The sequence below is a fragment of the Sinocyclocheilus grahami genome, unplaced genomic scaffold, assembly GCF_001515645.1.
Source record: "Sinocyclocheilus grahami isolate Dianchi unplaced genomic scaffold, SAMN03320097.WGS_v1.1 scaffold190.1, whole genome shotgun sequence".
NCBI classification, from domain to species: domain Eukaryota; kingdom Metazoa; phylum Chordata; class Actinopteri; order Cypriniformes; family Cyprinidae; genus Sinocyclocheilus; species Sinocyclocheilus grahami.
Window position 1 is genome coordinate 1,061,008 of NW_015505369.1, and position 27,317 is coordinate 1,088,324.

Genomic DNA, 27,317 nt, shown 5'->3' on the forward strand with positions numbered 1-27,317 from the left:
CGCTCTTTAGTGAAGTCTTGCTGCATTACTCAATGTCACTCGTACTAGTGTAGGAAGTTAGTGAAAGCACTGCTGTGAACACATGGGATGCTTTCTCTATGATCCAAAAACGTCTTTGGTTTAAAGGAAATGGATTAAACCCTGAGCTCAGGTAGGACTTCTGATACAGTGATTTATTCAAATGAATGTCTATATATTCAAATAAATGAACACGAAATGTTTGGATCATCTACCTGTTGGGACTGTCCCACAAGTAAATGTGCATGCCTTGCTTTTAATTCATTTTTGTGACATTTGCAATGTGTCTTGCAATTTTTGTTTATCTTAATTTGTGAACACTCCAAATTGTGCAAACGTTGTGACCAATATTGGGATATGATTCATCATAATGCATGTGCTTCCGTTATCTCTTTGTTTCATAACTGCTGCATTTTTCACATTTTTAGTTGTCACTTTGCAGACAGTAATAGGTCCTTCTTTGTGGAAGTGAATGTTGTTTCATTGTTTGTGTTGGTGGTGGGACAATGTGTGTGTTATTTTGTCTTCAGCCCTGTTGAAAAAAACAGCATATGCTGGTTAGGTATGTTTTGATGCTGGTTTAAACTGGTCCTTTGCTGGTTTATGCTGGTCCTTTGCCAGCACATGGCCAGCATAAACCAGCAAAAGGACCAGCATAAACCAGCACATGGCCAGCATAAGCAAGCAAAAGGGCCAGCATAAACCAGCAAAGGACCAGCACATGGCCAGCATAAGCAAGCAAAAGGACCAGCATAAATCAGCAAAAGGACCAGCATAAACCAGCAAAAGAACCAGCATAGGACCAGCAAAGGACCAGCTCGTGGCCAGCATAAACCAGCAAAAGGACCAGCATAAACCAGCAAAAGGACCCGCATAAACCAGCAAACGCCCAGCACATGGCCAGCATAAACCAGGAAAAGGACCAGCATAAACCAGCAAAGGACCAGGACATGGCCAGCATAAACCAGCAAAAGGACCAGCAAAGGACCAGCACATGGCCAGCATAAGCCAGCAAAAGGACCAGCATAAACCAGCACATGGCCAGCATAAGCCAGCAAAAGGACCAGCATAAACCAGCACATGGCCAGCATAAGCCAGCAAAAGGACCAGCATAAACCAGCACATGGCCAGCATAAGCCAGCAAAAGGACCAGCATAAACCAGCACATGGCCAGCATAAGCCAGCAAAAGGACCAGCATAAACCAGCACATGGCCAGCATAAGCCAGCAAAAGGACCAGCATAAACCAGCACATGGCCAGCATAAGCCAGCAAAAGGACCAGCATAAACCAGCACATGGCCAGCATAAGCCAGCAAAAGGACCAGCATAAACCAGCACATGGCCAGCATAAGCCAGCAAAAGGACCAGCATAAACCAGCACATGGCCAGCATAAGCCAGCAAAAGGACCAGCATAAACCAGCACATGGCCAGCATAAGCCAGCAAAAGGACCAGCATAAACCAGCACATGGCCAGCATAAGCCAGCAAAAGGACCAGCATAAACCAGCACATGGCCAGCATAAGCCAGCAAAAGGACCAGCATAAACCAGCACATGGCCAGCATAAGCCAGCAAAAGGACCAGCATAAACCAGCACATGGCCAGCATAAGCCAGCAAAAGGACCAGCATAAACCAGCACATGGCCAGCATAAGCCAGCAAAAGGACCAGCATAAACCAGCACATGGCCAGCATAAGCCAGCAAAAGGACCAGCATAAACCAGCACATGGCCAGCATAAGCCAGCAAAAGGACCAGCATAAACCAGCACATGGCCAGCATAAGCCAGCAAAAGGACCAGCATAAACCAGCACATGGCCAGCATAAGCCAGCAAAAGGACCAGCATAAACCAGCACATGGCCAGCATAAGCCAGCAAAAGGACCAGCATAAACCAGCACATGGCCAGCATAAGCCAGCAAAAGGACCAGCATAAACCAGCACATGGCCAGCATAAGCCAGCAAAAGGACCAGCATAAACCAGCACATGGCCAGCATAAGCCAGCAAAAGGACCAGCATAAACCAGCACATGGCCAGCATAAGCCAGCAAAAGGACCAGCATAAACCAGCACATGGCCAGCATAAGCCAGCAAAAGGACCAGCATAAACCAGCACATGGCCAGCATAAGCCAGCAAAAGGACCAGCATAAACCAGCACATGGCCAGCATAAGCCAGCAAAAGGACCAGCATAAACCAGCACATGGCCAGCATAAGCCAGCAAAAGGACCAGCATAAACCAGCACATGGCCAGCATAAGCCAGCAAAAGGACCAGCATAAACCAGCACATGGCCAGCATAAGCCAGCAAAAGGACCAGCATAAACCAGCACATGGCCAGCATAAGCCAGCAAAAGGACCAGCATAAACCAGCACATGGCCAGCATAAGCCAGCAAAAGGACCAGCATAAACCAGCACATGGCCAGCATAAGCCAGCAAAAGGACCAGCATAAACCAGCACATGGCCAGCATAAGCCAGCAAAAGGACCAGCATAAACCAGCACATGGCCAGCATAAGCCAGCAAAAGGACCAGCATAAACCAGCAAAAGGACCAGCATAAACCAGCAAAAGGACCAGCATGGACCAGCATAGGACCAGCAAAAAGGACCAGCAAAAGGACCAGCATAGGACCAGCAAAAGGACCAGCATAGGACCAGACCAGCATAGGACCAGCACATGGCCAGCATAAACCAGCAAAAGGACCAGCATAGGACCAGCACATGGCCAGCATAAACCAGCAAAAGGACCAGCATAGGACCAGCACATGGCCAGCATAAACCAGCAAAAGGACCATCTTAAACCAGCATCCCAGCGTCAAAACTTACCTAACCAGCATATGCTGTTTTTCAACAGGAAAAATAATAGTGTTGACGTTCCTTTGAGAGTTTAAAAAGCTAAAAAGTATTTTCTTGTGCTTGGAATGGTCTTACATTACCTTCCTTTTACAGAGCACTAGAACAGGTTTCACATGAAAATTCATCGGTCAAAATGTGTGGGAACCAGACATCCTGTACTATATTTGAAAATGCACCCCAGTTGTTGATTTGGGCCTGAATTATTTTGCTTTATATTATCATTAGTATCTAAACACAACAGCCATATATGGAGGAAACTAAACAAACTCAGGTGTGCAGATGGATTGTAAATATCATATAGCATTGCTCTGACAGCTGCATGTGGCTCTAGACACAGCTGGGACAGAGCCTGACTGTACAAGTGAATGAAGTGATAATATTGGACCAAACAGAGGAAGTGTGTTTGAAGCATTATAAAAGCCGCATCGATGCCATTTGGACCGCACAGCCTTAACGGTTAGCTCAAACCCAACTTTAAGACCAGCTTTGTTTACTTAAAAGTTAATGATTATTATGCAGTTTGAGTAAGTGGTTGTATCTCATCATGCCTACTTTAGCTGATGTCGGTGTGTCTGTTGTGCTCGATATCAGTGTAGTCATCAACACTGATGATCTTCTTTTATTGGTCGCCATATTTGAAAGGTTTTCAATGTAATGCAACATTAGAATTTTGAAACACTGATTTCTTAGAATTAGCCTTTGCTAGCCTTTTAGGATGTTATGTAATCGTTAACTGCAAAGTGAAAGTGTTCATGAAATGTGATGTAAATAGACTTTTGCAATATTGGATGTTTTCTGAAATTTGATTGGAAAATATTGTAGTTATTACATTTCGTTATAGTTTTATGTTAGTTCCTCAAAGTGTCATCTCAAATAATAAATTGTGCAAGACAGTATAGCCTAGTAGAATAACAAAAGAAAGTCTTGAATCTTGCTGTCTAGTATGTTAATCTTGATCAAAACTATCATGCTAAATAGTTTGAAGTAAATTTGACACCAACCAAGAATTATCTGTGGTGTTTCTCAAAAACCACTACTGTGATATTACCTAGCCATTTCCTCCAAATGGTTAGTTGGCTGTAATCCAGTGCCTGATAATATATCAGACTGTATTGGGAGATGCTTCCCAGACAGGTTCAGTTTTTGAGTAAGATTTGTAGTGCCGCAAAGTGCCATTATGGCAGATTTAGAGGATTCGTGTCATGTAAGCATGATATCCTGACGCTTTAAACCTTCAGTTCATGTTTAAATCCATGAAAGGATTATGCAGCTATTGCTTTTTAGAAATAATTCATATATATCTATACACTACATGCATGCTATTACTCCAGTCTTCAGTGTCACGTAATGCTTCAGAAATCATTCTAATATGCTGATTTGGTGTTTAAGAAACATTTCTTATTATTGTTAATGTTGGAAACGGTGAAAACCATGCTAAATTTTTTCAGTATTCTTTGATGAATAGAAAAAAAACGGGAAAAATGCATTTATTTCAAATAATTTTTTTTATATCATTGCCTTTACTGTCACTTTTGATCAATTTAACTTATACTCCCTGAATAAAAGTGTTAATTTCTGGAAACAAAAATCTTATTGACCCCAAACATTTTAAAGGCATTTGATTGATAGATAGATATTGTAGAAATAATAAATAATTTCTTGATATATATATATATATATATATTGACAAAGCTTGTCACCTCCATAAATCTAGATACTGCTTTCTGTCTTTTTATGACTCACACAACACACATATTTTGCTAAATGCAGCTTAAAGGATTTTTTTAAAACATGTTATACTCTCTAGTTCCCAAGTGTTTGTGAATTTGAAATATTCTGGTATCATGGTATTCTTTTTTCTCTTCTTAGACTACAAGCATTGCTACTCTCAGTGGTTATAGGGTGTTCTGTGTGCTCGCTTACAAACCCAAGTCAAAAAAGCCCATCCCAAGTCTTTTTGTCATTATTTGACAGACAACAATTGTGACGCAGATGACTTTGAAGCATAATAGCAGCTCAGTCGTTCATCATTTGCATCATTCATGTCCGCTCTGAAGTTTAATACTTGCTTGGGTCAGGTTTGTTTATATGCCTAACCCTATGAGCAATAATATTAGTGATGCTTGCCTTAGTTGTCACCTGTGTCTCTTTTCCATTATCACTGATGTGTGAATAAAAACCCTGATGTGTAGCTGTAAAGTCAAATTATGCTTCCACACAAAGACAGAGGGATGAGCGTATGGCTTGAATTACAGCCACAACATGTTAGGCCTGTTTTAAACCAATGAAAAACTGACTTTGGAGAAATCAGGGCTTAGATGACACTGTGGACCATGATTCATAGTGCAGATTTATCGAAAGTCTAACATGTATGTTCTTGATTAATTGTTCTCTCCTCAAATGAGAAAGGAACTGAAAAAATCAATATGTAAGCACGGCAAATGTTTGGTCACTTATAGACGATTAACATATCTGGCACATTATTTTAGAATATGTTTCCTGGAGCCTCTAACAAAACAATTGTATCACAAGATATTTACAGTATTTATGTATATTACTGTATATATGTGAGTGTGTGTGTGTATGTGTTTAAGTAATATAATGTACTGCATTTTAGAAAAAAGTACAAATCACCAAACACTAACACAATGTACAATTTATAAATACAAATATTTCTTTATTGGGTTTAGTGAAATGGTAATGCTCTATAACGCAGATGTCATATCCTGTCATTTACAGCATAGCATCTGTTTATGCAAGGTGGGATTTTCTGTCAGCAACACAAAAAAATTCTTTGTTTTTTGTTATTTAAAATTTGGGTAGATAAAATACTTTTGGAAAGTTATGTAATATATAATAACATAATATCTAAAAATATTTTAAATTACTGTACATTTATTATGCATGCAGCCTTAATGAAATCCTGTATGTTTGTATGAATTGAGAGACTACATGAAATGTTTGTACTTTAAAAAAATGTATGTCAACCACAGGTGCATGTAAAAGGAGCTAGTAAAAGAAAAGTTGTTAAAAAATGGGGATTAAAACTCATAAAGCAGTGGTAAAGGGTTACAGGATCTAAGACTAACACAATTAAAGCTAAATTAAAATAAATTTGTATGAAAATGTTTGGTTTAATGGTAGATCAAGTTACATAAATAAACATGCACATTGACACGTGTCAGTTTAAACAAGGTTTATTGACATTACAGTCTGCTGATATTAACAGTGTTTAAGGTCATCTGACACAACAATGTTTCCACAGGTGAAAGTAAGCATGATATTTTTCATATTCAGTTGACTTAACCTGCTAATACTAGCAAGCCAGTGCATGTAAGCCTGTTAGATTCGCCTGAAATTATTTTCATTACATTTACATTTATTCATTTGGCAGACGCTTTTCTCCAAAGCGACTTACAGTTGAGGAATACAACAAGTGATTTACCATAAGATGGCAATAAACATGAGAAGTACCTGTTATACAAGGTTTCAGTCATCGTTCAAAATGGTAAAAAGTTAGGACAGGTGGATAATAAGTGAACAGAAAAAGTGAAGGCATAGAATTTTTTTGTTATTATTATTTTTGGAGGTAGTTAGATGCTCAAGGAAGAGATGTATTTTCAGTTGTTTCTTGAAGATTGTGAGGGATTCGGCTGACTGGATGGAGTTAGGTCATTCCACCAACAGGGAACGGTGAAAGAAAACGTCCTTAAGAGTGATTCTGTGCCTCTCTGCGATGGGACCATGAGCCGCTGCGGAGCCCGTGGCTGTTCTGTAGGCAAGCACCAATGACTTGAACTTGATGCGAGCCGCAACTGGAAGCCAGTGCAGAGAGATGAGAAATGGTGTGACATGGGCTCATTGAAAACAAGACTTGCTGATACCTGAGGAACCCCAGTGACCAGTTGATGTGATTTGGGTCCTCAAGACACCCTGAAGGATCAACCTGTGAGGTAAGACTCAAACCAGTGGAGTGCAGTTCCAGTGATGCCCAGCGATGAGAGGGTGGACAGAAGGATTTGATGATTAACAGTGTCGAATGCAGCAGAGATAGATCTAGGAGAATGAGAACTGAAGATCTGGACTCGGCTCTTGCACTCTGTAGCGCTTCAGTGACTGACGGTTTCAGTTGAATGGCCACTTTTAAATCCAGATTGGTTATTGTCCAGCTGTTTTGTTTTTTTTTTTGTGAGAGGAAAGAAGACACTTGGTTGAAAACTGGGTTGCATTCAAGTGATTTTTTTTATGAAAGGGAGGAGAGACACGGGCCTGTAGCTTTCAACAAGTGAGTTGTCTAGTGTAGGTTTTTTAAGCAGTGGGGTTACCCGAGCCTGCTTGAATGCAGTGGGGAAAAATGCCTGTTAGAAAAGATGTTGATGATGTGTGTGTGTGAGTGAAGGCAGAAGTGCAGGGGAAATAGCTTGTAGGGGATTTGGTCTAGAGTACAGGTGGTAGGTTGGCTGGAGAGAATAGGTTGAGAGACTTCATCTTCTCTAAGAGAAGAGAAGATGGTCAGCTGTGTGAGTGTTTGATGTGAGTTCCTGGGTGAGTGGAGCTGACTGCTGATGGGTGTGGTTTTGTTTGTGAAGTAATTAGCAAAATCGTCAGCTGTTAAAGAGATGGTGGGAGGTGGGGGACAAAGAAGAGTATTGAATGTTTTAGAGAGTTTCCTTGTCAATTCACATCTAATGATGCAAAGTGGGGGTGGGAAGAGAGGATGATACCACTGAGGAAAGTCAAGAAGGAGATAGAAACCTTAGGTTTCGTCTAAACGAAACTGGCAGAGGGGTTGGTGGTGCGGAAGAAGGAAATGATCCGAGACATGCAAGAGTTTGACCAAGATGTTATCTGTGATACAGTTGCGTGTAAAGAAAGATGAGGTCGAGTTGGTTACCTGATTTATGGGTGCCTGGGCTGTTGAGCGCCGAAGGTCGAAAGAGGCTATAGGAGAGAGTGGAAGTTAGCTGCAAGTGGCTTCTCAAGGTGGATGTCACCAAAAAGTACTAGAGGGCTGCCATCCTCAGGGAGTGAGGACAGCAGCATATCCAGTTCTTCTAGAAAGTTGCCCAGCTGGTCTGGAGGGCGATAAATAACTACAATGTGTTTTTTTACAGGGGGTGTGACTGTAACAGCATGAAATTCAAATGAGGTTTTGCTCAAGGTATAAGATCATATGAGGTATTTCTAGATTTTAAAAATGAGGGGACCAGTATCCCCACCTCTCCCAACCTGATGGGGGTGTGGGTGAAAGAGAAGCTGTTGGAAAGAGCAGCAGGGGTTATTGTGTCTTCAGGTTTAATCCACGTATCAGTCAAGCCTAAGAGGCTAAGATAAAGTCAGCTTTGTTTGACAGCTGACTGACAGTTCCAGAGGCCCATAGAAAAGGAAAAGGGTGCAATAGAAGTGTAGATAGGACACAGGTTAGCATGATTGCACCGTGTCCTGCGTGTTGTGTAAGGGTGTTTCTCTTGAGAGACAACAGGAATATAATGAAAGCACTTGCTGAAAGTGGTGGAGAGAGGAAAGGAAAGTAAGTAGAATAAATGAAAATTACTACTGTGCATTGTCGGTGTCGTCGCACAGGTAGAGTCGCAAGTCTTTACCTCATCAGTCTTCACATGAGGAGGGCTGACGCTTCCGTGCCAGCAAACCGACTCCACTTAACTACACAGCTTAATCCACTTGAATGAATACAGCTGTCCACGCCTTTCTAATTAGCATAGCAAAGCCTATAGCACGCAAATGGCTTGAAATCGAAACTACAGTGGTACAGTTTGCCACTAAAGTGCAAATTAACAGGTAGAAAAAAGTCTTTTGTAGATTCTAATTACAGCTAACAGCAAACAACATGCACAATCAGCAAAATGTAAAAAAATAAATTAAAAAAAGCAGTAAACGAATGAATCCTCCCTACTAGCAGATATGTATTCTAAACGACAGAAACTAAGCAAAACACTTACGCAAGGGTGGCTAGATGACTCGGTGACATCACATGAAAAAGGAAAGTGATTAAATTGTACTTTGTTTTTTTTTGTAATTGTAGTTATGTGCACTGATTAATAATTCCAAAGTCCTTTTAAGGCAGGTTAGTTTATCTCAAAAACTACTTGGCGAGATTGTTTCAGTAACGTATTTCAAATCAGCAATAAAATCTACTCTAACACTAACAGGTGTAGCTTCTTCAGCTCAAATCAATAGACTTTCATTCCTACTCCCACAAATACCAGTTCTCCTGTTAATTTCTCTGTGATTGGTCAATCTCCTCCACTTTTACTCTCATTGTAAGACTTGGAGCATGTGCTACGACTGTAAATAGGGTCAGTTTTGATTTCATGTTGACTTTAAGTTGGATTTGCAAATGTGGATGCCTAATTTAATCATGCCATTGCAACAATTTTGTGTACTTTCTCGTATTGTCCTTGCAGGTCTTGGTCACAAGCCAGCTCTAGTGTGTGTGAGAATAAGGCCTTTACGACCAACTTGCGAAATTCACACACTCCAACACCCTTCTCATGGAGGACAAAAAGTCTATGATTGGCAGTTTGCGCCAAAAAGCCAAACTCTTTCGATACTCGCGGGTTGGCAACGACAAAAACCCCAATAAGCCGGAGGTGAGGGAAGAGCGTTTGTTGGACCAGCGGATGAGCACATCTGTCATGGACGTCCTGCAGAGGAGTCGGATGTCCTCCCTAAAAAGCCCCACCCACCAGCAGCCAGCTGACCTCCGGACATCCTCTACCTGCAACAGTAGCCCAGACTCCCCCCTCAGTGTGACTCTGCGAAAGAGAGGGGGCGGCACCGGCCTCTCCGATTCTCTAGACTCGACCGGCTGGCTGTCACAGGAGTCAGTCACGGATGCCCCATGTGAACACAACATCTCCAAGTCCACAGATGAGATGGATCAGGTGCTGCGTTTGAGGGACACGCAGCTTTCTTCATCAGAGATCTTGGCTGAGGTAAAACGTGCTAGTGATCTTGATCTATCGGTTGGGTTAATCATCAAGGGAGGGAGGAAGTTTTCTGCAACTTTTCATGGGCACCATCTAAGATTGTGTTACACAAACCTGTTTGCATTTGACGCTTTTGGTGAACTTAGTACTTTCTTATGTTCTTTTCATTTTTATCAACTGCATATTTCATAAAGGTTTACACAGAAAACGTAAGTTTTTTTTGGAATGTATTGCAGTTGCATGCTTTTCTGGCAGCATTCACTGCATTGGCATGCTGTTAGCATTTTAACTTAAGTGAAAAATAATTCAAGTTAGACAACGCAAAGTTTTTCACCAACTTCTGTTTTGCCTACTCCCCTCCGGAGAACAGTGCAAAGCATCACACTATTGTGAAATGCAGTTCCTCTGAACATGAGCAGGTTATCACTGCAGGAACTTGCCATAGCATTTCAAAGCCCAAGAATGTGGTAACACACATTTACAGCAGACGGATGCTTCTCCATTTGTTTAAAATGCAAATGACCAGCCGGGAAGTGTCATGCTTCCTATACGGTACTGTAAAGCACCAAAAATAACACACAAATGGAGATCTTTCATGGTCAGGTGGAGGTAGATGGTTTGTTAGCTATGTAACGCTGTTGCATTGGTGATCTTTCACATTTATTTTAGTAGAGGCATCATATTTTGTGATGCTGGATAGCATGCGAGAATATCTGCTTTTACAGGTGAGTCAGCTACTCATTTTTCAAGGTGATTCAGTTTGTAATATCTTAAACACCGAATCACCTGATATTGAAAGATTTTTCAGTAAGGAAGGAAAACCCTACACTTCGCTTTGTTTATAAAAGAACTTGATCTTTAAAAGCTTTTAGAGTAAGCTAATTTACAAGTGTATAATACTTTAGTAATGTGTGCATTTTTGAGGTTTCCTAGCAGTGGAAACTTTAATTCCACAAGTTCTTTGTTTATGTGGCTTAGCATTCGCTCTCCCTGGGGTTAAGGAATGTTTAATAAAGATATTAAGAAAGATGACCTTCAGTGTTATTCTAGAAATATGTGCCATGAAATCAGGAGTCGCCAAGATAAAATAAAACTCTTTTTAACTACTAGAGACTAACTTTGGATGAATGAGGAAATCTCTTTACACCGTTGATTCGTGAATTAGTAGCTTTTTTGATCACGTCTAGTACAGTTTTTGACTGTGTTTGTGTTTGGGAAACAGAAGCCGCATTTCAACAGAAATGGTTCTGATACGTTCTGCATACATGGCAACGAGCACAATAATGTAAGTATTAACATGTTTGGATTGTGCAAGTCTGTATTATTTTGTTGTGTTTAAGTCTACTATTACATGATATCAGAAGACACTTAGTAAGGGTGCATGCAGCTGACATTGTACTTTAAATGCCCCTGAAATGGACCATACCGTGCGTAATCGTGTTCTGACATTGAAAGCTCAAGGTTTGCTTCCTGACCATGTGAAAGTTAAATAAAACATTATTTTACCATGGGAGTTGATGGTGTTCCCTAGTACTAGTACTTCTTATTTGGCAAGTTAACAAATACTTTTTTTTTTTATAAATTCAGCACAAAACTTGTAATTCCTAAAGGAAATAGCAGTGCTTTTAAGGTTGTGAATTAATAGTTGCATGTTGTTGTTCTGTGTAAATGAAATGCTGCTGTACTGTTTTAAGATAGCCATGCTGTCAGCATGCATCAGAATTTAATATGAAACTAATAATGCATTTTGGTATGCAAATCAGTGTACGCTACTTTTCAAACGTTTTTTTTTTAAGAAAGGGATACTTCAGCAAGGATAAATTAAATTGATCAAAAGTGGCAGAGACGTTTATAATGTTACAAAAGATTTCTAATTCAAATAAATGCTGTTGTTATCAAAGAATGCTGAAAAAAATCAGCGTTTTCACACAAATATTAAGCGGCACAATTCTTTTCAACATCGATGATAATAAGAAATGAGCACTGTGAATGATTTCTGAAGGATCATGTGAAAATCATCTGAAAATTCAGTTTTGCCATCACAGGAATAAATTACATTTTTAAATATACTGACATAGAAAACAGTTATTTTAAATTGTAATACTATTTCACAATAGTACTGTTTTTATTGTATTTTTGGTCAAATTAATGCAGCCTTGGTGAGCATAGGAGACTTTCAAAAACCTAAAAAAATCTTACAGACTCCAAACTGCATAATAATGCTATTACTGTTTATCAATGGGAGAAAATTTTAAAAATAAGTATAAAAATAGTTTTAATTATAGCATGTCACACTGTTGTCACTGCTCGACATGTCACGTCGACTACCCAGATATAGTGTCCAAATGACTCATATAAAAGCTTGTGGTATGGCTCTCTCATTTATTTTATTTTTTATTTTTTAAATCAGATTCTGGACATGAAGACAGAACCAGCTGGAGTGAATGAGCATCAGAGGGAAGCTCCGAGAACGTATCTGCTCACTATATACCTGAAGGAGGGCCGTGGACTGGTCATTAGAGACCGCTGTGGTGAGTGTCAAATATCTGTGCGTAAACACAACACACCCTGAAACACTACACACATCCTCCATTTTAATAACAATCAGTGGTTTTTGTATTAGTGCTTATTTGTTAAAGGTGTACCCATCGGTGGGAGTTAACGCAGCCCAGCAAAATGTGATTGTAGTGCAGATGCGTTAACGTGACGTGTTTTTGCTAATATCAAAATACTTCCTTCCACGCCGTGTAGAGACAAATGTAAATAAGCTTTCAAAACGTTGCTCTGTTTGTTTGAGTGTTCTAACATATCTACTAAAGCAATAAGCCCCAAGAAGCCGTGGTTTACAGTGAATTTATAACAGCTAAGGGGCGCGGAGTGCCTAAAACCCCCTTAGCTGTTATAAAATCAGTGTAAACCACGGCTTCATGGGGCTTATTGCTTTTATAAAACGTTTATTCCATATACGTGGTAAGGTTTCACAGAATAACAGCATTCTTCCACCAAACAATGTAGTTCCTCAGAAACAGTTGTGGTTCCAACAAAGTGGTTGCCGAGCAGCACACAGACGTAAACGAAGGTGTATGTTTGTAGAGTAATTTACAACGGCTTCGAACGTGGCTCAACCAATCAGAATCAAGGACCGGAACTATCCGTTTTATAATAGTGAATTAACCAATAGCAGGAGTTTAGGGCAGGACTATTTGTAATAACCCATTTAGCAGGGAATTGACTTATTTTTTTCGAATGAACAGAGGGTGGAAACTCGTTATTTTCAAATCATTAGTTTTGCAGTTCTGTCGAGTACCAGTAGTGGTACAGAGATTATACAGATCACTTCACCTTTAATTATATTAAATATTAATTTAAAATGATAAAGTGAAAGTATGAATGCTAGCAAACATTTCAAATGATCAACCGGCTTCGACCGTGACAGTGTTACTAGCCTTTAAATGAACTTAATCACTCTTTAATCACTCAGTTTTGCTTTAGTTGACTGCATTAACACCGGAACGTGTGCATTACTTTCATACTTGAGCCAGCATTCCTCCTAGCACATTTAAACCTGTCTGCAGCCACACCTGCATAGATGCAAGACACACCTTGAACCTTCAAAACTCACTATTTACTGGCGTGAGATGAGGCACTCATCCATGTCCATCATCCATCCATTTTCCATGTCTTAGCCATACCACACTAAGACATGGAAAATCACAGACAGGTGGAGACTAGAATATGCATTGGTATACTTCCTCTTCCCCAGTTTATGTACTGCTTTTTATTGTGTCTGTATTGCGTCATTGTTACGTGGCTCATTGAACAAGCTCACATACCTTTATTGTAGATGATTTATTCACATATCATATTGCCATTTTAAAGTCAACATGAATTGCTGATTGCAACTCATTTGACTTTTGTAATGAATATCGGTAAACAGGATATTCATATATACAGTACAAAGGTTTGGTTTGCAGTCGGTGTTTTTGAAATCAGTCTGTTATGCTCACCAAGGCTGAATTTATTTGATCAAAAATACAATGAAAACAATAATAAGGTGTAATATTATTACAATTTAAAACAACTTATATATATATGTTTTATAATTAGACCTGTCACGATAACAACTTTTTGTTGTGCGATATATTGCCTCGGAAATAATTGCGATAAGCAATATTATTGTCATTTAAAGACCATTTTATGCCACTGAATATATAATCATAATGTAACAGCATAATAATGCACGAAGGCCTAAACACTTTCAAATGACAACAAACTTTTAATTTTTAAGAATATTTAGATCATGGAAATTAAGTATCAAAATATTAGATACCTTAAAAACCTAAATAAACATTTTCTAAAAAAAAGTGCAAATGCACAAATAACTTGTATGGAGATTTTTCCATCTACAGATTTTTCCCCAACCTTCTTTTCTCTGTAAATTAAGGGTGCACACTATTGCTAAAAAACACAATCACTTAGCAGTCAGATGTCCGTATGCACAATTGCACAGATCCCTAAACAAGACCTTATCTGCAGATTAATATATATTTTTTTTTATTTGAACTAGCACCTCATGACTACACCATGTTATGTACGAGAAGCTGCAAAAGACACAGGTGCAAGTGGAGTGTACAAAACATGGTGACACAAATTTTTAAGTAAATATAATGGGCGATATATTGCGTCACCAAAATGTATTGAGTTCATGTACATACATTGTGCGATAAGTCGATACATTGATTATTGCGACAGGCCTATTTATAATTTATTCCTGTCCAAAGCTGAATTTCCAGCAGCCATTACTCCACTGTAATAAATACGATTTGATTTCAGATAAATATGCATTAATAGCAAGTACTGATTATTTAATCACAGTTAGACCAGGAACAATGTATAAAGGGAGTATATAGGTTGCTTTTGAATTTTGTTACTTTTAAAGTGATAGTTCACCGAACATTTTTTCCAAACATGTATGAGTTTCTTTCTTCTGCTGAACACAAAAGAAAATATTTTGAAGAATGAAACTCATACAAGTTTTACAACAACTTAAGATTGAGTAAATGATGACTGAATTTTCATTTTTGGGTGAACTATCCCTTTAAGTGTGATGGATGAAGGGACAAACCAGGCAGTAACTGAGGAAGGGACTTACTACATGCCGTCCTCTACTGGTGGAACGGGGTTAGTAAGCAAGGCAGGTTGCTTAGTATCCCCTTTACAGCCTTGTTAAAGGCCCTATTTTTTATCTATCATTTTTATAGCAGTGGACCCTACCAGAAGTAGTAGCATGTTGCAGCTTTTCTTTCTCTTTCAAAATGATAGTCTTCTCCGGAAACTGGCTGGTTTTGCCTCATGCACTGATGTTGCACTTAAGTATTAACCACATCCTTGTCAGAGGCAAACCCACACACACATGACTAAACTAACTGAGTTTACTAAACATGTCATCTGATTGAAGGGAAAATTATAGGGACTGCACTTGTTTGCACCAAGTACTCCTAGTTCACTGAAAGGTTATGAAAGACGTTATCTTGAAGGAATACCTTAGGTACCATGTTTGGTCAGTGACAAATTACTGTCTGAATTGACAAATGTTTTAAAACCTTGTTTAGATACAAATGTTCCAAGTTTGCTATCTTTGGTTTCATATGATTTTGACATATTTTGATTAATAACTTAAGTGTCAATGGTAATACATTTCATGTGATATAACCATCATGTAAAATGTAATATCATATTTTGTTTGCACATTGAATACACATGAGAGTAGGCATCTTGATCATTATTTTTATGAATGTTTTTAAATGTATTTAAGACATGTTTAAGGTGGGTAAGACAGATTTGAATATAAATTGAGTTATTTTTAGTATGCATTTTGACATTTCCTTGGGGCTATTCCTTTTGACGTTTCAAGCTGAATTAACTTATTGTGCCATAAATGGTCATATTGATTTTTCTTAAGACGTGACATACCGTATCATGTGGGTCTACAGGGGTCCTCTCTGTGATGTAATTTCCTGTTTTATGGTTTTGTTGTCATGTAACAAAATGGCCTTCTTGTTGGTTATATTATACTGACATAGTTTGGTGCACATGTTTGTTCAAATATTAGTAATATTTAAAAGGGGGGGGGGGGGCGTTATAATGAATTTGCCAAATTACTTTAATAAAAAATGTAAAATATGACTCTCTAATGCTCACCAAGGCTGCATTTATTTGATACCGTAAAACAGTAATATTGTGAAATATTAATACAATTTAAAATAACTGTTTTCTATTTAAATATATTTAAAAATAGAATTTATTCCTCTGATGAAAAGCTGAATTTTCAGCATCATTCCTCCAGTCTTCAGTGTAACATGATCCTTCAGAAATCATTCTAATATGTTGATTTACTGCTCAAGAAACCTTTTTTTTATTACTATCAATGCTGGAAACCGTTTTGCTGCTTAATATTTTTGTGGAAGCCGCGATACATGATTTTCTTTGATGAATGAAATGTTCACAAGAACCGCATTTATTTGAAATTAATAAATTTACTGACCCCAAAACTTTTGAACAGTAGTGTAGTCTTCGTGGTAGAGCGTTGTTTTTAAGCCATTGCTTATGAGAATTACATTTTCTTTTATTTCTATATTGGAAAATAGAAATTAGCCCCTAATACATGCAGAGACTACAGCTAAGAAATATTGGTAACACTTTATATTAAGGTGTCCTTGTTACATGTACTTACTATTATAATATCAATTAATTATGCATAATTACATGCATGTAACCCTAAGCCAAACCCTAACCATATAGTAAGTACATGTAGTTAATTAATATTACACAGTACTTAAATGTTTAATTACACTGTACACCTTAAAATAAAGTGTAACCAAAACATTTAAGCAAATTTGAAATTTGAAGACCGCTCTCTCCATAGGCACAAGTGATCCGTATGTGAAATTCAAGCTGGACGGAAAGACCTTGTACAAAAGCAAAGTGGTGTATAAGAATCTCAATCCTGTCTGGAATGAGCCCTTCTCCTTCCCGATCCGCAGCCTGGACCAGAAAGTTTTCATCAAGGTACACGTTTACTTTGCTGTGGCATACATGCATTAGCTTTCACATCACGCCAAGATACCTACAGGTAGGTTAAACAGTCCCATTTGTTGATTGTTCAGGTTTATGATCGAGATCTGACAACGGATGACTTCATGGGGTCCTGCGGTGTTGAGCTGAATAAACTGGAACTTGAAAAGTAGGTCAACTTGAAATGTTCGTATTAAAGGTCAAACCAGAAGTGTGGTTCCTGATGCTTTTCTTCTGTCTGTTGTACAGGAACAGCGAGATGGTGCTTCTATTAGATGACCCCAACAGCCTGGAGGACGATATGGGTGTCATAGTCATCGATATCTGCTTATCTGTGAGGGACAGCAAAAACAAAAAACACGTAAGCAACTTTATGAATTATGAAGCTAACTAACTCGGCTAACTAAATGTTTGCTGCTTATATATTCACAATATTAATTTCTATTGTGAAGAGATGGACCCAAAGGAAAAAAAGGAGCCTCACGGTGAGATGGATTAGATTTAAATTACGTCTAATCGTTTACAAATAGATTTTTTTTATTCTAGAGTGATTGTGTCAGCGCTTTCTCATGAATTTATCCAAACACTTCCTGTAATAATATATTCAAAGCAAGTGATTCACAAACAATGATCCTGCTGTTTCATCTGGGGCCAGTCTGTATGTTAATCTGCATGCAAATAACACAATGAAGATTAAAACTAACCTAATTCACATTCAATAGAACAGTGGTTCTCAACTTTTTTTTGCACATCAAATGTTTCCTGCTCTCGGCAGCCAATAATTCACCACGGAAAGCACATTGTGGTTGGCACAAACCATTGCAAGCAGCAACTTGTAATTATTATTATTAGTCTGGGTCATGCCTTATATCTTGCATAATGTTTTTGAGAATGAGGCCACAACCTGTTCATGCTGGCATCAGCCTAAAAGGACTTGCTTTTACCAAGTGACAGAAATACTGTAGAGTTTAATTGGATTCATGACCTTTGACGTTGTCAAAAAAGTTAATACGTTTATTTATTTAGCTAGATTAACTATGCATGATTATATCATGCATTTTATTATTTGCACTTACTATTTTTTCTTTCCCTGCTGTCTGAACAGAACTGCAACCCACTAACGATAGTTGAGAACCACTGCAATATAATCCAGAAACTTAACATAAGCGTTCTCAATATCACATTGCAATATTTTTATTGATCCTCAGGGAAGTACAACAGAGCATAACAAGCGTCTCACGGAGTCTATGAAGAAGAGTCAACTCTGGACCGGGGTATATACCGTCACTCTGGTGGAGGGGCGGGACTTACCACTGGACGGACAGAGGGACGTGTTTGTTCGCTTTAAACTGGGAGAGCAGAAATATAAAAGCAAGGTATTTACCGAGAAGCACCAGGATGACTTGTTTAGCTCTTCACTGATGTAAAGTCCTTAACTTCATTTAAATATTAGAATTTCAAGATTAAAATAGAGTAGCAATGCAGCTTTTCTGCAGTAAGGGCTGTAAGTTTGTCTTCATCTTCACAGAGTCAAGTGAAGAAGGTCAACACACAGTGGAGAGAAAGATTTGACTTCATCCAGTTCCCTGATGCGTCCAGCCTTCTAGAGATTGAAGTGGTGGGAAAAGAGGGGCGGAGATATGAGGAGTGTTACGGACAGTGAGTTTATGAGGTTTTCGAAACACAAGTGAAGTTATATTTACAGAAGCTGGCGTAATATCAGTTACATCTGAAAATGAGTCTTATGTTGTTTATTTCACAGTTTACAGTAAGGTACTGGAAGTGGAAGCAAGGGCAAATAAATAAGTGTTAAAATAAAGTATCGCTCGAAGACTTTATACCTTGTGGCATGAGACTAGATTTATAGAATCCCTGTAAAACCTTGTCTTGCCAAAGTTATACAGTATCTAATATTTCAACTCGTGCCATGACTAAATAAAACCAGTAAATACACATTGCAGGAATACTAGGATATTTATTAGTTTGTTTCAGCAAGGATGCATTAAATTGATCAAAAGTGACTTAAAGACTTTTGCAATGTCACAAAAAATTCTATTTTGACTTCTATTTTAACTTCTTAAGAATCCAGAAAAAAGTTTCCACAGAAATGTTAAGCAGCACAACTGTTTTCAACAATGATAATAATAATAATATTTAAAAAAAAAGTTTGTGTGTCAGTAATATTTCTTTTTAAAGAAATATTTTTTTTCAGCAAGGACGCATTAATTAAAAATTGAAAATAGACATGTGTAATGTTCAAACAAATGCTGTGCTTTTAAACTTTATCAAAGATTTCTGGGGAAAAAAAAGGTTTCAACTGTTTTCAGCATTGACGGTAATAAGAGTTTCTTTAGCACCAAATCAACATATTAGAATGATTTCGGAAGGATCATGTGATACATAAATTAGACTTTAAAATATTTTTAAATAAAAAAAGGTATTTTATATTGAAATATCATTTCACAGTACTACAGTTTGTTGTGAGCATAAGAGACTTCTTTCCATAATTTCCATCTCCAGACATTTTTAAAAGTAGTTCAAATAGTAGCAGATCAGATATTTTCAAACCATATTTTTAGTAATTAATATGAGGTTTAACAGAAACACAAATACATGTTTGCTTATAAACTTTCAGCGTGTAAACCTGTGTACATTGATTGTTTTTTCAATTTTATTTTTTAAAGAGAGAGAAGAGTTTGAAATGATTATCTGAGGTGAACAACACTATGCCACAAATGCTGAGCTTAAAGCAGCACTATGTAACTTTGGGCGCTCTAGCGGTTAATAAACAGAACTGCACACATCCCGCGGAAGAACATTCCAACCAGAGCTACTTCTCTAAGTTTATGTCTATGGCGATTCACGCAGGTATGTGTTACTCCGCAGTGGTGACGACCCGACCAGGCTGCAATAGTCCAAATATAAGTACTTATTATAAGTGTACCGTAGTGATTCAAAATAAGACAGAAACGCGGTTTGGAAGCTGAATTCATGATGTACTCGCTCATTATATACATTTTGCAAATTTTGAACACAGAAAAAGTTACATAGTGCTGCTTTAACTGAATCAAACCTAGAACATTCAACTCAAAAGACTTTCTCAGGGAAAGAATTTCCTGTTTCTAAAGATGTCTTGCTGGGTTTGTGTTCAAGGCCTTGTGTGTCTGTGTGCACATTGCAGGTGTGAGATTGACTTGTCTGGGTTGCCAGTGAATGAATCCACACTGTTTACATGTGAGCTGGACCCGGGCCGAGGCAGGGTGGTGTTCCTCGTCACACCCATTCCCTGCACTGGAGCTTCCATCACGGATCTCGTCACCCCTGCGCTGGAAGAGCCTCATGAGAGACTAAATATGCTGGTTAAATATGTATGTTAAACTGATTACTGCTACAGAGTGTATACTGCATACTAGTGCTGGGCGGTATGACCACAAATTTATATCACGGTATTTTTCAAAATTATACCGGTTTCACGTTACATGACGGTATTTTTTTCACGGTGTTAACCATATTTTCTACTGATTGAGAGAGGAAATACTGCAGTATATTGTCTTAGAATGCCCTATTTTACTGTCATGATGAGTGAATATTGTCAAAAAATACAACCCTGCATAGTGACTAAACACGACCCCTTTTAATACATGTTAACCAGGAGTCACTCTCATTTATAATCGCAGCATCGTCTGATAAAATCAACATGCATCTACACTAAAGAGTGGCTATGCGGTTGTTTTGGCTATATTACTTTTTTGTCTCATGCAGCGCACTGCCTGCGTCTGATTAACAAACTAAAAAAAACAACAAACAAAAAAGTGCGTGTGATATCAACAGACGAACTACGCTCATATTTATAATTCCAAACAATCACGCAGGAAACGCTGTTTTGTACTCGTTTATTGACGAGTCGGCGAAATCTTCCAACTGAACCATAGCTAAGGTTTATCCAAAAAAGTCGCTAGGTTTGTCAGTATGAATATTCTATGGAAAAAATTTGTTGCTAAATCTAGTGCTAAAGTCGCGCTCGTGTGTGTGTGTGTGTGAGACGCGGGAGCTGATGGTGGATATTTGTGGTGGTCAATGTGGATATTGTGGATGAGTTCTTCTGTGTCATCACGTTCTATTAGTTCTACAGCTTCAGTTTCAGAACTTTCACGCTTAGTAACACATACAGCTGTTCCCTCACCACAGTGCAACAGTGAAAAGGGACCCGTTTCAAACAGTGTCGCGTTCCGAACCTTGTTTAAGCGACATACACCGGTATTGCGGTATTTTAAAAATTCATATCATAACAAAAATAAACACCGGTATTCGGTATGAACCGGTATACCGCCCAGCACTACTGCATACTGTGGTATTAAAAAAATGTAAACTTGTATTAAGCAATAACAAGCAGTCCTGATCTCTCCTTTTTTTTTTTTTTTTTTTTATCTCTGCAGAGTTTCAGGAACTCCCTGAAGGACTTGAGAGATATTGGCTTTCTTCAGGTTAAAGTGATCAAGGCCATTGACCTCATGGCTGCTGATCTAAACGGTATTATATATTATTTGTTGATTACACAAACTTTTTTAGTCATGAGCATGGGTGTGAGTATCAACAACCACATTCACTGGATCTTCTGTATATTTTTAGGAAAGAGTGACCCATTTTGTGTCCTGGAATTGGGAAACAACCGGCTGCAGACCCACACCATCTACAAAACCCTCAACCCTGAGTGGAATAAAGTCTTTACATTGTCAGTATCACCATAACTTTATTAATGTACACTACTGTTCAAAACTTTAGGGTCGGTAAGATTAATATTACTTTTTTTTTTTTTTTACCAAGGAAGCATTAAATTGATAGTCACAGTAAAGACGTTTATAATTTATAAAAGATTTCTATTTCAAATAAACACTGCTCTTTTGAACTATATATGCATCACCGAATCTTGAAAAAAATGTATCATGGTATCCAGAAAAATCTAAAATAAAAAACTGTTTTCAGCTATGATAATAATAATATTTCTTAAGCACCAAATCAGCATATTTGAATGATTTCTGAAGGATAACGTAACACTGAAGATTGAAAATTCAGCTTTATCATCACATCAATAAAGTACATTTTATAATAGAATAATATTACTGAAAATTTATAATATTACTGTTCTTACTGTATTTTTGATTAAATAAATGCAGCCTTGGTGAGCATAAGAGACTTCTTTCCAAAACGTTTAAAAAAAAAAAATCATACAAACCCCAAACTTTTGAACAGTGATCAGTGTCAACTCTATATTTGTATGAAATTAATAGCGAAATGTATTTAATTTGTCCTTATGACCAGCCCAGTAAAAGACATTCATGAGGTTCTGGAAGTGACTGTGTTTGATGAGGATGGAGACAAAGCCCCAGATTTCTTGGGGAAGGTGGCCCTTCCTTTACTCTCAGTGAGTGCATATTTTATCTTAACATTTAGAGCAATGGTGTGAGAAACATCTTAATTGAATTGGAATTGATATATTGATATGTTTGAATTTTGTTTAAATTTTTTTTTTATTGCAACAGATACGTAACGGTCAGCAGGTTGCTTGTTCTCTAAGGAAAGAGAATTTGGGAGGACTGTCTAAAGGAACCATAGTACTGGAGCTGGAAGTCATTTACAATCCTGTGAGTCTTGACTGATGACAACAAAGAGATTATGCCTTTATTCAATAGTTCAATATGATCAGCCAAGCAGAATATGACAGTAGCCAAGTGACATTTAATTATATAGCACGTTATACAATAAACAGATTCACATACATATATATAAATATCATATGTGACCCTGGAGCACAAAACCAGTCTTAAGTCTCTGGGGTATATTTGTAGCAATAGCCAAAAAAACATTGTATGGGTCAAACTTATTGATTTTTCTTTTATGCCTTAAATCATTGTAAGTAAAGATCATGTTCCATAAAGATATTTTGTAAATTTCCTACTGTAAATATATTAAAACTTACTTTTTGATTAGTAATATGCATTGCTAAGAACTTCATTTGGACAACTTTAAAGGTGATTTTCTCAATATTTGGATTTTTGTCCAAATATTGTCCTATCCTAACAAACCATACATCAATGGAAAGCTTATTAATTCAGCTTTCATATGATGTATAAATCTCAATTTCGAGAAATTTACCCTTATGACTGGTTTTGTGGTCCAGGGTCACATATATAAATAACAGTGTTCATGTTGTAAAATTCATCAGATATGAAACAAATTTAATTTCAAGTATAAAGCAGCACTACAGAAGATAATAGTGTCATTATTTAGCTCAAAAATGCTGAGCTGAGATACATTTTCAGCACCTGATGTACTGTATATTCTTGTTGTGTATAAATAATCTGTCAAATATTTCATATGCTCAGATACTGGATATTTAATAGTTTGTTTGTTTGTTCAATGCCTTGGCCAGATCAAAGCAAGCATCAAGACCTTCACGCCTAGAGAACAGAAGTTTATGGAGGACAATGCCAAGTTTTCTAAGAAGGTATGACGTTGAGTTGGGTAACATCCACAAAGAAAAAAAATAAATAAATAACTAACTAACTACCAACAGGTTCTTGCCAGAAATGTTATTCGCGTGAGGAACCTTTATCGCGCCGTGTGTCACGTCAATCAGTTCATCAAGCGCTGTTTCCAGTGGGAAAGTGTGCAGAGGAGCATCATAGCATTTCTGGTGAGACTCGTTTTTCATTCATTCAGTGAGTCAGTCAATTCAGGATTGTTTAATTTAATTTTTGTGGTATTATATGATGGGTTACTTTTATAGCAGCTTACCTTACAGATAAGACTCATGGTGCCAGATGGTATCAAATGGTAATAATTCAATACCATGGTATTACTATATTCAAATACTCTGATATTTGCACAGTGTTCGTAAAAGGTAGGCCTGTTTGAAAGAATACAATGGTAGTACCGTGGTACCATGTCCAGTAAAAATGCAACTATTTTTTTTTATATAGTTTATATACTTTTTATATATAGTTAATCATGTAACCTTATTCACATTTGCAATCGTGAACTGTTAAGAGAAGCATTGGGATTATGTAAGTACATGACAAATATGTGACCCTTCATTAGTCTCAGTCTTCATGAAGCCTAAATCCTGCATGTGTTTTCCTTCAGGTCTTTGTTGTTACAGTGTGGTACTGGGATTTCTACATGCTGCCCTTGTTCATGGTCCTTCTCATCGCATGGAACTATCTCCAGATCGCCTCTGAGAGAGTCACCAGAGATCTAGTGGGTCCATTTTTGATAAATTGCACATTTTAGTAAAACTCCAGATAACCAACTTGTCTTTGATTGCAGAATATCAACCAGAGTAAGGATCTAGTTAAGCATTTGTTTTAGTGATCTGATACTGACTAAATGAGATAGAATGACATGAATTGGCAAAGATTGCATATTTATGATATGTATTGTTATCTCAAGATATAATTTAATGACCTTAATGTTTTAAGGTCTTGATAACTTTCATTTTAAAATGTTTAAATATAAAGCCATTCCTTTGCAGGACACCATGGAGTTATATGAAGAGGAAGATGAAGATGAAAAGGTATAATTCTTTCCTATTCAGAATATGACTAAATTCATTTATTCCAGTAAATAAGCATGCTATTTTATGTTCTTGGTCTTTTGAAATGTTTCTTCTTGTAGGAATCTGAAAGAAAAGGTCTGATGGAGAAAATTCACATGGTTCAAGAGATTGTCATTACGGTCCAGAACCTTCTGGAGGAGACTGCATGCTTTGGAGAAAGAATAAAGAAGTATGTGTTGTTTTCACCCCTTTATTTAAGCTTAAGTATCATGTTTGTAAATTTGTAATGGATATTAAGAGAATAAAGATAATTGCATGATATGCACACTACTTTTCAAATGTTTTGGAGTTGGTACGATTTTTCAATATTTTTGAAAGAAGTCCGGTATGTTCCCTGTGACTGTGTTTATATAATTTATATGATAAATAATTTATTTAATAAAAAAAACTGCATTATTGTGAAATGGTAAACTTTTTAATGGTGGTGTGTGTATATAGGTTAGTCAAATTTCATCAAAGCAACTGTAATGCACAGATTTACGCTGAAGCTTTTTACAGTATTTACTCAGTTGAATAATTTGTAACGACTGAAATTGTACGTTATCCACTGGCAAGGCTGTCTGTTTATTTTGAAACTGAACCAAAGGGGAACTACAACTTCTGTTAAACAATTAAAGCACACACTACTATTGTTAAACAACATTAATCAGAAGAGGCTAATATTAGCCACTTTATCAGCCTTGCTGATATATCTATTGCAAGTCAGTGAACTAGCATTCAGACAGTACACATATTCAAATGAATTCATGGACATTACCACTGATGCACAGTATTTGAAGGGATAAACTCTTATGGAAAGATGACGTTAAATCATGGTACTCATTGTAAAACTTCAACATCTTTTTTTTTTTTCTTCTTCTCTCTGTAGTACGTTCAACTGGTCAGTGCCGTTCTTGTCTAATCTGGCCTTCCTGGTTCTCATCATGGCTACGGTGATCACTTACTTTATTCCAGTACGCTACATTGTTTTATTATGGGGTAAGACAACAGCTCTGTTACTCTCTAACAATGGAATATGTTTTTGAACAAGCCGTTGAACTCGAAGCAAATTTAAGACAAATATACAAGTTCCTTGAAGTTATCAGTAGAGATTGGTCATAATCGTGTTCATTTTTTTTAGGTATACATAAATTCACAAAGAAACTGCGCAGTCCATATGCCATTGAAAACAATGAGGTGATGGATTTCCTCTCCAGAGTGCCTTCAGATGTCCAAATGGTAATTACAACAGAATTTAATAAAAATATATATTTAGTGTCAGGTGGAGTTGTCACTCCTTTTCAGCTTTTTTATAAAATCTTGTCATATGTTTTTTCTGTATGAATGAGGCTATTGGCTAAAATTGTATACAGTTCATTTAATATAGTTTTTTTTTGTTTTGCTAAATTATACCAATATGTTTATTTATAATATACAATATAATTTAAAGTTTAGCAAACAAGTCCATTTTAAAATGAGATTGTACACCTAAAGAATTTGTTCTTTTATTCTACATACTAATATTCAACACAATAATGAACACTTCTCTTACTTACCTCAGACTTTGCATAGCGGTTGTTTAAGAAGTTGAATAAGAGCTGGTGAAATTTAACAAAAAAATGTTATTACTTAGTGCATCTTTAAAAACATTTTATATGTCTGAAGTTGGACGACTAAATGCTCTGCCTTTTCTCAGTTTGCTTATTTGTCTGGAAGCTTTTCATGTCTTGAATTCTTCTTGTTTATTCAGGCACAGTACACTGAACTGAGCCCCTGTAGTTCTCACAGTCCTTACAGGAGAAAAAGAGCATCTCCATAGACACTATAGAATGAAAAGGCTGGTCTCCTGAGAACATTCTCTGAAGGTGCCAGGACTCGACGGCCAGGGAATGATTTCAACATGTACTTAAGAAGGTGAATTGCAGTTGATCTGCTTATTTTATTTGAGTGAACTGAAATCATCCCCATCAGATGGTCCGGTCTTTACTGCTGGGTCGTGCTGAAGCACCGTGCTTAATAACACAGACACATATTATTAACACGCCATACAGCTGCAGCTCTGTTGCATTGAGGGATGAAGAAATGTGACCAAGATAAACTGTATGGTTAAAGTATATATCTACAGATGCAATAGCTAAACGACACATCGTGTACAGTATGAGTGCAATACAGTGTAATGGTTTGCTATTTTAAACTTGATGCATGTCTTTATTTTGTCTTGTGAGACTTGTAAAAATATGTTTTTTGTAAAGTCTCATTCTATACAAGCCACTTATTTTTGTTGAACTGAACTTATAATGTAACATAACATTTTCCATATGTGGTTTAGTTTTATTTTGTGCATAGACTGTTTGTCTTTTTAATCTATCATTTACATTTTAATTATTGCAGAGAAAAAAAAATCACAATGCATGAACCTGAATACATTTTTAAAGTGCCTTTGACAGGAGAATGTAGTTAAAAAGTTTTTTTTACACCTAGAGTTTGTCAAAGTTAGCCTTTTTGTGCAATATAAGGTTCTAGACATTGCTTAAGAGTGGTAATTGTAGATTTAAAAAAAATGCAAGTACACTTCTGATTTGTTTATTTACAGATTGACCTCTGCTCACATGGATATGAATATTACAGCTGTTGTCAAATGAGTATTTTTGTACTCTTTGATATGTTGAGAATATGCGTTTCCATTTTGTATCATTTCACAGTAAACATTTACTACATTTGATGACAGATGTGTTGGTGTGTACTTAAGATCTTATATAACAGAATAAGCACAATCAATGCTCAATTGAATAAGTGCAGATCTATGAAGAAGAATGTAGAGAAAGCAATG

The 27,317-nt window shown here is 37.2% G+C and overlaps 1 protein-coding gene across 2 annotated transcripts; it reads left to right on the top strand.

Annotated features, from left to right (window-relative positions):
• Window positions 1-26,778, top strand: mctp2b (multiple C2 domains, transmembrane 2b). Of its 2 annotated transcripts, XM_016284912.1 has the most exons (22): window positions 1-151; window positions 9,295-9,825; window positions 11,042-11,104; window positions 12,230-12,350; window positions 16,745-16,887; window positions 16,986-17,062; window positions 17,143-17,254; window positions 18,102-18,269; window positions 18,422-18,552; window positions 20,075-20,261; window positions 21,330-21,423; window positions 21,523-21,625; window positions 22,213-22,315; window positions 22,434-22,535; window positions 23,324-23,398; window positions 23,468-23,587; window positions 24,037-24,150; window positions 24,425-24,466; window positions 24,568-24,677; window positions 25,377-25,486; window positions 25,629-25,726; window positions 26,238-26,778. In XM_016284912.1, the coding sequence occupies exons 2-22, from the start codon at window positions 9,382-9,384 to the stop codon at window positions 26,304-26,306; spliced, it is 2,586 nt and encodes an 861-aa protein (XP_016140398.1). In that variant the 5' UTR covers window positions 1-151; window positions 9,295-9,381; the 3' UTR covers window positions 26,307-26,778. The 2 variants fall into 2 exon arrangements, with proteins under 2 accessions (XP_016140398.1, XP_016140399.1); XM_016284913.1 differs by lacking the exon at window positions 11,042-11,104.
• Window positions 26,779-27,317: the final 539 nt, after the last annotated feature.